The 14,298-nt window shown below is 39.1% G+C and overlaps 1 protein-coding gene across 3 annotated transcripts in view; it reads right to left on the reverse strand.

The window, feature by feature from the left end:
- The window catches only part of Adgrg6 (adhesion G protein-coupled receptor G6), a 131,594-nt gene that overhangs the window by 53,566 nt on the left and 63,730 nt on the right, over positions 1–14,298 (reverse strand). For all 3 annotated transcript variants that reach the window (XM_038340104.1, XM_038340103.1, XM_038340106.1), the window contains exons 3-4: positions 7,809–8,150; positions 5,738–6,361 (exon numbers count right to left, since the gene is read on the reverse strand). In XM_038340104.1, the coding sequence (XP_038196032.1) occupies positions 5,738–6,361; positions 7,809–8,150 (966 nt within the window). The remainder of the gene's footprint in view (positions 1–5,737; positions 6,362–7,808; positions 8,151–14,298) is intronic.

The following is a 14,298-nucleotide window of genomic DNA, read 5'->3' on the forward strand; positions in this document are numbered from 1 at the left end:
TCATGTGACTGGAGAAATCTCAGCCATTGTAACAAACAGTGGAGACCCTTGGATGAGGTTCCCGTAGTTCTCAGATTACACACAATGCTGGCAGTCCAGGGCTCCTGAGAGGCTTCAGAAACTGATATGGTATCTCTCCAAGACAAAGAGAGATAAGGGACAATGTTGTGGGAAAGAAGTTTCTAGGCGAACTACATTTCCACCCTAGTATATCTAGGAACTCAGAGGTGGGAATGTGGGGAAACATCGGCCGAGGGACCATGATTTAGAACAAGATCTTGACCGTTTTTTTTTTTTTTTTTTTTTTTTTTTTTTTTTTTTTTTTTTTTTTTTTTATCAGAGTCATTGTATACATTTCAATCTGTGGCTTCCTTTCAGGGAAAATTATAAACATTTGCTTCTGAATATTTTAATTATCTTTCTATGGGAAGGTCAAGTTTATCAAATTACTAGTGTTGTATAAATACTGAATAGATACCATTGTATTATGATTTTGGGAGCAATAGAAATTACATCTGGAATATTTTACATGCAAATGGCATAAAAGCAAGTGCCATGATTCAATTAGAAGGACATCACACTGGTAAAGGAAATTTCATATTACAAATACTTTGGACTATGTAAACAAATACATGAAATACAAAAAGTAAACAGTGCTGGGTAGGGGAAAATGCCATTGTAGGTTTGCTACTCAGAAGGTTGAGGCAGGAGGATGACTTGAGCCCGGGAGCTCAAGGCTAGGCCGGTGAACATAGCAAGACACCATCTCAAATAACTGAGTAAATACCCAAAACATACACAAACATAACATTTCTACTCATTTGCACTTTGTTACCCAGTGTGCTAGGTTTACAGATTTGCAGCTGGGAGACTGTGACAGAGGCCAACTGGTCTCTTGGGACAGTGACCTCTCAGTCATCAGTGGTGCTTATGAGACCTCTGCATGGGTCTGGCTTTTGAGTCTCCTAAGGGTATTTAAAGCTTGTTACCTAACAACAAAATTTAGAGTCACATTTTATTTATTTTTAAAAAAATCTTACAAATGGGACATTAGGACTGGGTTTACAGCTCAGTCAGGAGAGTGCTAGACAAGACCCACCCCGTGAAGCCTTGACTTCCAGTCCCACTGCATGAAGCTGGTATGGCAGCATGCATCCCAGCACTTGGGAGGTAGAGAGATAGAACCCATCATAGGCATCCACAGGGACTTTCAGAACAAATCAGTTAGGGATCTTGTCTCAAAAAAGGAAAAAGGACAATTGAAAATGAAACAAAACACCATCAAGGGCTTCAGGCTCCTCTTTCCACGGTTCTTCTCCCAGCCAGGAAGGATCCTGACAGGAGTCACTCCACTTGTGCAGGTCATGCTAGCACTCACTAATGTGTAGCCAGAAGCGTATCTCACAGCCTAGATTAATAATTATAAAAATAGGACGGCAAGTTAAAAACAATTTGGAAAAATATAACCCTCTCCAAGTTTCTCTTTGTTGGTGTTACTAAGATGAATTTCACAATTTTCCCTAAGTAAATGTATTATAAACTTATTTTATGATTTTAAAATCATTTCCCCTTTTTGTACTGTGTTGTGTATGTTCATGTATATGTTTGTACAACTATGTGCACATGTGTATGAAGGTCACTTAGTTGATGCCCGGTATCTTCCTGGACCGCTTCCTCCCTTATCTTTTGATTTGGAGTCCCTCATTCAACCTGGGTCTCACTGATTCCCTTATACTGCTTGGTCAGTGTGCCCCAGAGATCCTCCTGTCCCTGCCTCTTTACTGCTGGGATTATAGGCTTTTTCAGTTAGTGCCAAAATCCAAACTCAGGTCCTCTGAGTCATCTTTTCAGTTTTCTTTTATGATATTTTATCATTATTTTGTATTTAAAATTATTTCTGAAGATCACCTATGCTCATGAGGTTGAGCACCCTCTACGAATAGTGGGATGTCATGATAAAGTGATTATACTTTCCATTAAAAAATGATCTAATAATTTAACAATGATTAACTCAGTCGTTTGTTGTGCATGGAACTAAGGACCAGCAATTGAATTTCAGAGCTGTGAAAGCCAGGACTGTAGTTTATTAAGTAGATAATTATAAAAAGGATGGTATTTAGAGAGTAGTGGGGCCTTAGTGATCAGGAGTAAAATTTTAGAGAGCCCTAAAGTCCAGAGAAAAATTCATAAATTTTTAGAAAAGAGTAACAACCAAGTTGGGTACTTTGGAACTTGTGTCTTATCTCATCTTAGTCATCCACAATGACTAAGAGATGAAAGCGCTTTAGAAATGCTAGATAAATAAATGTAACTTGCTTGAACTTGAGCTGTTCATTGAGTTATCCTGTACCACTCCTCAGGAAAGAGTAGCAATCAGTTAAGTAAATAAAACTAGAGAGAAAGTACTGTCTGTTCCTTGTGAAAATTGATGGGCATTAGCCAATGTCTTAAATGTAATCACAACCCAGGCAAATACTTGTGCCTATAATTAAAGGGTCAGCAAAGGAAATGACATGTTCCTGAGGGTCATAAAACTGGATATGCTTGAAATGTGATCTAGGAAAAATAAAGATGCTATAATGTTAAAAAAAAAAAAACCTATCGATGCTACTGCATTTGTAACGGTAAAGAACCGACCAGATTGACTTGATTTAGAAAAGATGAACTAGCCGAAAAAAAAATTCTTAAATCAGAGGTAGTCTCCAAATACTTAGAAAAACATAAGAAAACAAAGCAGTGTGATTATAAAATTACTGAAACAGTTACTAATGACATTGGTTTTACATTTAATACGTAAGATAAGTGACAGCATACTTATATATTGAATGTAATCTGTTCTGTCTAACCCCCTTACTTTCCCTTTGTATAATGTATCCAGCAACACACAGATGGAAAATGTATTTATTCATTTCCTTCCACAAGTGGATACTAGAATAGTCAATACTTGGCAGACATTGCCAGTCTACTGGAATGCAAGGAATGAGCCTGCACTTTCACATTGGTTACTGTACTCATTGAAAACGTGTGGAATTATGATGACCATAAGCAGCAAACCACAATATTTTCCAGGGGAGGGAGGAGGTTAAAATGTTAATAGAACACACTTTATTTTTTTCTTGGTTATTGAAGTTTTGCTCAACCAATGTGGCCCGAGATACAATCTTTGTACAGGTATTTCCCGTCCCTTCATAAGTGACTTGTATTCTTCAGCCCCAGGCTGATGATTAAGTAGCAGGAAATTCCTTCTCCCACCAATCTGACAGACACGGCAAGACATCTGGGCGCATCTGGTCAGGAGGGGGGCAGGGAATAGGTCACCCTGCAATGTTAAAAAGACAGCTATAAAGTTAGCGAGGCTCAAACGCATTGAGTCTGTAAGACTGCGCGCTCTTACGATGGAATCATTTTGCAGACTTACAGATGACTTGCCGATATGTGAGCCTGCATTTGATACATTCTGGTAATCTTAAGATGAGAACCTCAAAGGTGGTGTTTAAGAAAATAGAAGGAATGCATGCTCTCACTTACGCATGGAATCCCAAGAGGTTGAAATCATAGAAACAGAGGAGAACGGTGATTCACAGGGCCTGGAGGGCAGAAGTGGCCCACCTGGCCTTTACCAGCAGAAGGTGAGAAGCTCAGGAGTGATCAGTTTAGAGGATCTACTAATCTGCATAAGGGTTGTAGTTGAAAGTGATGTAATGTGAGTTTAAAATTGCTTAGAATGTGCTGATGGTATAACCAGTCTCTGAGTTCCGTCCCTCAGATGCAAAACACTAAAAGGGATTTGGTGAAGACTTAAAATCTTTTCACTATGAAGAAATGACAAAGTATGATGCTGTAAGTTGAACTAGCCACTTTGCATGCATATAGCCAACATCATGCAACATGAATACATAACAATTTTACCAATTATAAACAGTATTAATTGCTGGGCAGTGGCGGCACATGCCTTTAATCCCAGCACTCTGGAGGCAGAGACAGGCAGATCTCTGTGAGCTCGAAGCCAGCCTGGTTTATAGAGCAAGTTCCAGGACTGTCTCCATACCTACTGGGAAACCCTGCCTTGAAAAACCAAAAAAAGTATTAATTAATTAAATATTTTTTAAAAGCTGAGGTCCCTAGGTATGAATTAATGATGTGTGTTAGCAAATTGATGTGTTTTTCTACTCTTCATTTTCTTTCCTATTTAAAGCAAAAAGAGCAGTCTAAATTGGGTTCTGCACACTTAAATGGCAGCCAGGGTGAAAATGTAAGCCTGGAGAGGAAGAAACAAACTAGGAGGGGGGATATAAAGGTCATGAAGGCTGAGGTGAACTCTAAGCCTCTTCAATAGGAATAGCCACAGCTCATCTCTGGCGGTGTAATCCATGCAGAGATACCAACGAGGTATTTGTGTTTGCCCAAAGAATTGAATCGTTCATTTTACGGGAAATCTAATCTTTTGATGTTAGAAATAATGTCACCACGGAAACTCACAACGTGCAGGCGAAGAGCACATATCAATCTATCTGCCCCTCCCAAGTGTAAGGGCACACAGGGACTTGCTTTCCTACAGCTGGATGCCTTTCCCACTGCTGCTCACAGTGCAAGTCTCAACAGCTCTTAGGGATCTTTGGGCTAGTCTCTGGCTCAGTAAACTTGTTCACGAAGATCAACAGAAAATATTTTAGGATGATCGGACTTAGAGGAATTGACGGCAAATATTTTAAGATAATGGGCCATGCCGTATCTGTCAGTATTGAACAATTTGGCCCTGTTAGCATAATCATGGTGACTTAAAGTATATAAATCTATGGACATAGCTGTGCTCCTATAAAACGTTATTTACAAAGCTAGTTGTCTGCTATGAGTCCTCCCACTTTGCCAAACCTTAGTCTAAAGGATTTTTTCTAATATCACATATGAATTCTTTTGAATAAGAACTCTCTCTGTAATTAAGATGTATGCTACCAGCACCTGAAAATTCATGCTATGACACCTAAATCAATAACAGAACCATTTTCTGTAGGTGTTTAAATCGGTCCCATAATAAAACCTGACTTCTAGAATTAATTTCTATGTTATAAAGAATACTGAATAGAAGTCTATTTAATATACTTTTTGTTACATATAATCATTTTCCATAATAACTTGAATTCAGCTATTTCCAGTGATGTCACGATTAAAGCCTCCTAATACACAATCTAGAAGGAAAGAGCATTGGAATGAACCTCAAATGTTTGCTGTCAAACAAATAGGGATGAGTTAAAAATGCAGTAATTCTAGATTAATCAAAAATTACTGTACAAGGACAGCTGGATATTTGGCTCTGGCTGAATAAGTGACTGTCTATTTAGGTAATACCATAGAAATTCTGCTCCAGAATTAAAAAGAGCAGTGCATTATGGGAACATTTTGGTGAGTAAACTTTACAACTTTGTGAATTTCTTGGGATTCAAATCTAGTGCTGAAGTTTTCATGTGTGGGCCAATCCTTTTGAACATTTTGCTAATGATAAACGAATAGTGTGATGTTTTGTGAGCCAGGGAATACTTAATGGCAAGCCCACTTTCACTGAGTAAACATGGTTCATCATCAAATACACCCTGTAAATGGCTGAATTGGTCACAGTTTAAAGCTGAGAGATCTTACTGGTGGTTCTATATACGCATATGTATACATCATTTCTTAATGATGAACAGATTCAGCGAACAACGCTAAAGTCATGAAGCATGTTAAGTGTGCACAGACTTACCGCAGCTCAGGTTGTTCTCGGCTTTGAGAGCCTGGGTTGAGATGCTCCAAAAGTCATTGTGCCAGTCCACAACATTCCCGGGCACACTACAGCTGAGGTTGGCGAGGACCTTCGAATCCATTGTGAAATTCCAGAGTCGAAAGTTATAGATGCTGCCCTTTAGAGAGGCAATTTCATCTCTGTCGGAGCCCAGCAGCAATGCCCCATCCCCAGGTACAACTGCACTCATGGTGGAATCACATGGAACTGTTTCATAGCTCTTCTTGAAATTTACACCCACAGAGCCCCAAGTATTATTCCACACAAGACAGAGCTGCTCGAAGTTTTCTGTGAAGATGTCTTCATTTTTCTTCACAGGCAATGCACTGTTCAGCAAGCATCTCGAGCCAGAAATGGAGAGGAAGTAACCATTGTTGGCCTTCTCAAAACTGAGAAGCTGTGTGAGGGACTCATCCGAGTAGGAGAAAACTATCCAGTCATCATCTTCGCTGCCAACTTTGGAAGCTTCAAAGCAGAGCGTGAAAGCACTGAGCTCAGGAATGGAGACACTTTTCGCCACTGATACCTGGTAAGCATCTAATGTCTGGGGCAAAATGACCTTTTGATTCCGTAAGGACACAGCAACTAGGAAAGAAACATAAAGTCATAGCATAATTCCAGAATATGAGCCAAGATGCAAAACATCTAGTGTCTCTTGGTTCTATGCCACTTTCTTCAAATTAACTTTTCACTGACTCTGTGAGCCTTTCTCATCTCCTCTCTGCCTGTCCTCTACCACCAACCTTTCACCAATGCTCCTACATCAAAAACAAGAGTAAACAATCCCACCTGGCCTTAATTAGGATTTCATTTCACAATGAAACGAGCGACAGCCCTGTTTGTATTTTTTAACTCTGCACAAAACTTTAATAATTAAAAACCAAAACTTCTGAATTAGGAAGACCTAGCTTCAAGATGATTTTGTTTGAATATTATGGATTTTTAAAATTTTTGTTTTTTTAAAAGAAAACAAACTATCTTTTTTTCATTTTACATACCAATCCCAGTTCCCACTTCCTGCCCTCCTACCATTCCCTTCACCTTCCCTTCCACCCCACCCGCCATCCACTCCTCAGAGAGAGTAAGGCACATTGCTTTGGAAGAGGTCCCATGTACTCTCTACTATATCTAGACTGAGCAAGGTATTTGAAATACACTATGTTTTACATTACTTTCTGAACACAACCTAGCTCTACTTGCACTAACAGTTGCCTGTCACTCTCTCAAACATTTCCAGACAAATCTCATCCCATCAGAATATCTGTTCCCTCCGCTTTCCCTTATGTACTAGTTTTCTGTTTGTCCTCTAGTAAAATTATTTTAAGGGAAGCATCTTATATATGTCCAAACTAAAATCATTTCTAAATGGGGGTGTTCAAAATTTCTAGTGGAGAGGTGTTAAAATTACAGATTTTCATTATTACTATGAAACCCCCATTTTTAAAAAAAATTTATTTTTATTTTACACTGTGCTGGGCATGTGCCATGCTTGAAAGGAATAAGCTAACATGTCTCTGTGAGTTTGAAGCCAGCCTGCTCTCTTTAGCAAGTTCCAGGCCAGACATGGCTATAAAGTAAGAACTGACTTTTAAAAAAATGAAGCTGGGGGCTGTAGTGGTGTACACCTTTAATCCCAGCACTCGGGAGGCAGAGGCAGGAGGGTCTCTGTGCATTTGAGGTCAACTTGGTCTTCAAGAGCTAGTTCCAGAACAGGCTCCAAAGCTCTATAGAAGCCCTGTCTCGAGAAACCAACAAAACAAGCAAGCAAACAAACAAAAAACAAAAAATGAAAATAAAAGTGTTCTGCAGACAGACAATCCAGAATTCAGCTCTTTTGAAACCAGCATTTGGATGTAGTAGTTCTAGTTTGCTGCAGAGGATTCTCAGGGTCTATTAATAGGTTCTCACCCTTAAATTCCGACCCTGACCATTCACATTCACATGAGAGTGTAGTTCTGTCCTCCAGCCTGGTCTTTACCGCAGCACATGTTAAGTGGAAGCAGAAGCTTGGCACCATCTGTGGTTTACATACCTCTGATGTAGCTGGCGTTGAAACCTTTCTTCTGGATGCTAAAGTCACTTGAAAAAGACACATGCATCTCATTCACAGTTGAGTTAAATGACAAGCCTTTGGCAGTTGCTCCACAAAATTTTGTCTGGCTTTCTCCATTATCAAGGGACAGTGAATCATAGATGCAATTGGGAGCTTCTTCAATGTCGAAGTCATTAAACGTTATCTGAATGATGTAGCCGGTAGGGGCTCGGAGGGTCCACGAGCAAGACTGGGTGTTAGGGTAGTCGTTAGGGTAGCATGGAGAAGTAAAGGTTCCGGAAGGATTGGATAGGACAATCCTGCAGTTGCTACATCCCCACACTGTTGGTTAGAAACAAGAGAGAGAGAAGGGCTGGGATCAAATAATGAATAATAAAACAAGGATACCCCTTACCGGGGGCAATCAAACAATAAACATTAAAAAATATCATGAAAATCAAGAGGAAGTGAAGCATCTCAGGGAGGAAAAGAAATGCCGAGAGTATTCCAAAAAATAAAGACAAATACAAAATTTCAGAGAGCAAAGTTTAAGGTTCTGAGAACCCAGCGAAGGGTAGAGGAACTCTCTCTTGCAAGGTTCCACACGTGGCAGATGATTCCTAAGAGTATACGAAGACAAAGGAGTCTTCGGGAGATGTCACTCAAGTTTGCCAGGTATGCTAGGAATAGCTACCTCAGAGAGACACTTCTGGGGATAAGGGGTATGAAACCATGCAGGTAGTACTCAATATTATAAATAAATATATATTTTATATTTATAAATATATATAAAGAGAATATATATAATATATGGAAATATGTGAAGAGTAACTCTTGGGAAATAAATGTTGAAATATAAAGCAGAACAAAAGAAGCATAAAAAATTAGACAGGTTATTTTTTAGTAGTTTACTTTTCAAAATCAAAAAACACTTATCACTGTTCATTTTTTATATCATGGTTCATGATTATCACTTATGTGATGATCTCATTTACTCATACATTCAGCAAATAGTTATTGTTTATTACATGCTAAAAATTGTTCTATACAGAATACCAAGAATTAAGACTGACCGTCTTTACATGAAAGATTAACATTTCAGGGTTAGATCTAAAGAATATCGAAAAGTGGTATGAAAGTTTTAGTTTTCAGATTGACACAATCCAGAATCACCCAGGAATATACTCCCAACACAGGCCTGTCTAGACCAAGAGAGTCTGTGGGCTTGCTTCGGATATTGTCTTATTATGTAAATTGAGGTAGAAGGACTATCCAATGTGGGTAGCTCCATTCCCTAGACAGGAAGCACTGAACTATATGGAAGAATAGAAGGAGCTAAGGACAAGCATGCGTCCATTAATCCATGCCTCTCCACGGCTTCACTATGGACGCAATGTGATCAGTTGTCTCAAGCCCTTGCTACTATGACATCCCTGCAATGATGCTCTGTAACCTGGAACTGTTAGCAGCATAAACCCATTCTCCCCAAGGAGCTTTTGGTCAGGGTGTTTCACCAGAGTCAAAGGAAACACAACGGAGACAAATGGTGACAAAAGGTTGGAAAAAGAGTAAAGCAAGGGAAAGATGTGATAAAGGGGACATTGTGCAGTTCTCCAAAGGTGGCGTTTTAACAGAAATCCCACTAAAGTCAGGGCACTTGCCATACGCACTCTATGAGACAAACAATTCAGCCTAAGGACACAGCAAAAAGAAGGACCATTGTCAATGAATATTTAGTCTGACGTAGAACTGTCATTTCCACAGGCCAAAGGCAAGGTCTCCTTTGCACACCACTATTTTCTCAGTGTGCCAGGGGAGCTCACAGTCAGTGTTACTTGAGTGAATGTACGCATGTAAGAGAGTCTGGAATATTGAAGATCGTTTCTGGTATTCTGAACTATATAGCCTGGCTACCAGCTGGAATGAGAAAACAGGGTTTCCTGAATCCTCATCTACAAATGTTTCTTTAGTTAATATTCATGCTTTAAAAATATTTGTAGAAATAAGGCTAAAAATCTTGTTTACACAACATTCTAAGTAAATTACTAGAAAACCAACACATGAAGCTTTAAATAACAACACTTTAATTCTACCATGTAAACCGCTTTCCTCCCTCTTTGACCAGGTAAAGCAGAGTGATTACACAACAGCTATTCTCCAGGGGCAGCTATTACACGTGTCATTTATTCTTCTACAATTCAGTGATGCACTCAAAGCCTGAGAGGTGTTAGCCTGCCCAGCTCAGGTTTTCCCTGCTGCTATTCCCAAAGCTGTTGTGCAGCTTTGTAAACTCTGTTCCCCATTCGGTCACTCTAACCCTTCCTCTATTCTTTCTGAGTCTCTGACAGCTTGGGCATGGTCCAAGACAGAAAAGTGAAAGCAAACTATGATTGTCAAGTGTCTGTCTGAACCTTCTCTTATCTCTCCTGAGAGCATCATGTTCCATGCCTGTCTTTGTAGCACTACCAGGGGAGGTCGTGTTACTTTACTTGTGGGATTATTTGCTCACTGTCTGTCTTCTCCCATAAGTCTATAAACTCAACAAACAAAGGCTACTTACTTGGTAAGTTAGCCAGGCTTTTGGAAATACTCCAGAGTGTTCCTGACATATGAGACATCAGTGGTCAAGTTTGTAAAGACATGGGAGAACAGTTTAAATGAACAGAAATACGTCCAAATTAAAGAATGACTACACACAGTGTATAAACCCAAGTCAAAGGAAATGCATGCTTGAAAAACGGATGAAGAACGTGGGCTGTGGCACGTCTCCGGATAGGGTTGGGACTCTTTCTTATAATTAATTCATGCATAACCATGACTAAGATGACTGGGCCTCTCAGACAACCTGAATTTCTTACACTAGATCCTGGGCTCAGGAAAGAAAGAAGTCATCCTAACCTATAATTTATGCATAGTAATAGACATCAGAGTTTTAAAAAAAGGAAAGCACAAAGAAAAAGAAGAAGAAGAAGAAGAGGAAGAGGAAGAGGAAGAAGAATTTAATATGCAAGCAACAACAAAAAACCCAACCAAGTTCTATGCTATCAGAGCATTCAGACGGGGGCATTATTTATCTAAGATGAGATACATTTCCTTATATCTAAGACCCAAGTTAGATGCCACACTTCCTGCATTCACTCATCAAATTCTTTAAAAAAAGGAAAGCACAAAGAAGAAGAAGAAGAAGAAGAAGAAGAGGAGGAGGAGGAGGAGGAGGAGGAGGAGGAGGAGGAGGAGGAGGAGGAGGAGGAGGAGGAAGAAGAATTTAATATGCAAGCAACAACAAAAAACCCAACCAAGTTCTATGCTACCAGAGCATTCAGACGGGGGCATTATTTATCTAAGATGAGATACATTTCCTTATATCTAAGACCCAAGTTAGATGCCACACTTCCTGCATTCACTCATCAAATTCTTCCCTAAAAGCTGATTGGAGAGTATGAAGAATCAAAGTTTGACTTTTAAAACTGTCTACATATCTTGACCTAATTTTAAGAAATATTTGTGGTGTGTGTTTGTACGTGTGTGTGTGTGTGTGTGTGTGTGTGTGTGTGTGTATGTGTGTGTCTATGTGTGCATGTCACAGTAAGCCCGAAAAGGACATAGGACAGCTTCCACTTTCCTTCCCCTGTGGGATCTGGGAATTGAACTCTGGTCCTGGTTTGTATAACAAGCATTTTTGTCCACTGAACCCTTGCTGTTAGCCCTTGATCCAAGTTTGTGCCTCAGTTTCTCCTCTTTTGCACCACAGGTAATAAAGAACTAATACCACTCCCAAGGTTGTCAGGAGGGTGATACGGGTTAATAGTCAAGCATCTTGGGACTTGTGTAAGGCATGTGGTACTAACATTTAAGTGTTGAGTATCCTAACACATTACTACAACTCAAAATCTATGCATAATTTACAACAGCTAAAATAGCACCCCCCTTGGTAGACTCTTTTTAGCCCTCAGGAAGTTATTTGGAAAAGAGACAAATAACATAGCAGTAAAGAAAATTAAAATTAATTATTTGGAAAAGAGACAAATAATTTAGCAGTAAAGAAAATTAAAATTACTTTAAACCATCCTTCCATGTGACCCACCTTCAGTGACCAGACAGCATCCCCAGATAATGCTATTGCGAAGCCATTATCTCAATGGATGGAATGCCCCATCAGTAACAATAGCAATATGATCATCAAAGTAAAACATCACTTCACTATGAATGGTTTTTGCTATATATTTTCTTAATCAACATCATAACAACCATGGAAGCTGTGCCCACTTCCACCTTTGGTTGAAATAAATACCACTTACAAAGATTATGTAATGTTCTCAAAGTTACAGCTCTACTGTGCAGCATAATCAAAATTCAAACCAATTATTCTAAATAGGAGCTTAGAGGATTTTGTGGAAAACAGATGGGCACAATGAAAACATACAGAACAAAGTAGAAAGGGGAAATAGACATTTTTAATGGGGAAGTTCCAACAAGTAGAGTCATTGTATAACATGAGTATAAACTTGAAATGTTAGAAATTTTACAATATATTGTTTTTTATTTGACCATGGAATAATCAAATGTTAGTTGATTCCTATGCTTTGAATTATTTCATTAAAAAATTAATTTGTGACTGGAGAGATAGCTCAATGTATAAAGCACTTGCTTTTTAATCATGAAGATGTTAGTTCAGATCCTCAGCATTCATGTCAAATCTGGGTACAGTCACATGTATCTATAGCTTCATATGCTAGAACTCTAGAGACAGGTAGGTCATGGAGGTACATTGGCTAGTGAGTCTTCCTGAAATGACAAGATTCATTTTCAGTGAAAGATGTTCTAAGTTTGGGAAGTAACAGACGAAAACTACCAGCATCAGCTTCTGTCCTAAACATATGCAGCAATGAATGTATTCCTACATACATATGCACCCACAAGCATATCTCTCTCTCTCTCTCATTCACAAACACACGCACACACACACGCACACTCACACACACACCATCTACACACATGTATATACAAGAAATTAATATATTCTCTTATAGAAAAGTCTTCCTAACAAGCTGGCTACTTAAGTAGCCACTGAGTGGGTCTTTGGTAAAACAACAGTTAAAATGTCTCCTTAAAAATTCTACCCAAGTAAAAGTCTCCAACTTACTGTGTTCTCAAAGATATATATAGTAATGTGCTCTCCACTCTGGTTAATAAAAAAATGTTTTCAGGTAATGTTAACAATAACAAACCAAAGCCCACACTTAGCTCTTGTGTGTTAGTGTGTGTGTGTGTGTGTGTGTGTGTGTGTGTGCGCACGCGCGCGCCTAAATAAATGCCTAGCACTTACTGGTCAGTACCTTAAGAAAGCTTATTCTTCAGTTTGTCTTAAACCATCATCAGGAAATCTGTGTGCCAGAACTCTCCTGAAATAGCACTTGAGGAAAGACTTACTGACTAAATCACCAATTTTCATTAAATTTATTTACTATATTTTCTGTGTGAATGCATGTACATATGTGCACCATGTATGTGTCTTGTGCCTGTGGAAGACAGAAGAGGGTATTGGAGCCCCTGGAACTGCAGTTACAGATGGTTGTTGAAACTGTATTGGTGCTGAGAATTAAATCCTGGCACTCTACAAGAGCTTCAATTGCTCTTAACCCCAAGCCATCTCTCCAGTCCCAATGAATAGTATCTTAATAGTTTCTTTTTTGAATTTCAGAATTTTTTTAATCTTTCTTTCTGTAAAATCCAAAGCACATGTTCTTTAAATCTTTCCTCGAGAGGATTCTGAACCCAATTGTTAAATAAGTCAAATTAGAAATTATCTGTAGTTGATTTTTTTTTCTGGTTTTTCGAGACAGGGTTTCTGTGCAGCTTTAGAGCCTGTCCTGGAGCTAGCTCTTGCAGACCAGGCTAGTCTCGAACTCACAGAGATCCGCCTGCCTCTGCCTCCTGAGTGGTGGGATTAAAGGTGTGCGCCACCACCGCCCGGCTCTCTGTAGTTGATTTTTAAGATCTAATTTTTCTATACTGTGCTAAACAGTAAACAAAACCCAGGTGTCAGAAACACCTGTGATCCCAGCATTTGAGAGGCAGAGGTAGAAGAGTCCAGAGTTCAAGGCCAGCCTTGGCTATATAGAAATGTCCAGAACATCTTTTGCTCCATGAGACCCTATTTCAAAAGCAACAACAAGAAAGCAAACAAAATGAATACACTTAGATGTTTTTATTTGAGTTCTCGGATAGCTGGAGTTATTGGTCTGAGCAGGTGTTCATAAAAATTATGTCCAGCAAAATGCAACTTCAGTTGCTTATTTCATTCATAACTTTCAGTCACTGTTTGCAATATTTGTGGTGATATATCAAGCTGTGAGGAAAAAGAGCTCATTTGTTGTTTTGTAGATTTAAAATATCTAGTAGCTCTGGCTGCTTCCAAAGATCAACCCTAAAAGCCAACGGTTGGGAATTCTAGTGCCAGTTTAATCCTTGAAGGGTTAGGATAGTCACG

This window comes from Arvicola amphibius, chromosome 8 (assembly GCF_903992535.2).
Source record: "Arvicola amphibius chromosome 8, mArvAmp1.2, whole genome shotgun sequence".
In the NCBI taxonomy this organism is placed as follows: Eukaryota; Metazoa; Chordata; class Mammalia; order Rodentia; family Cricetidae; genus Arvicola; species Arvicola amphibius.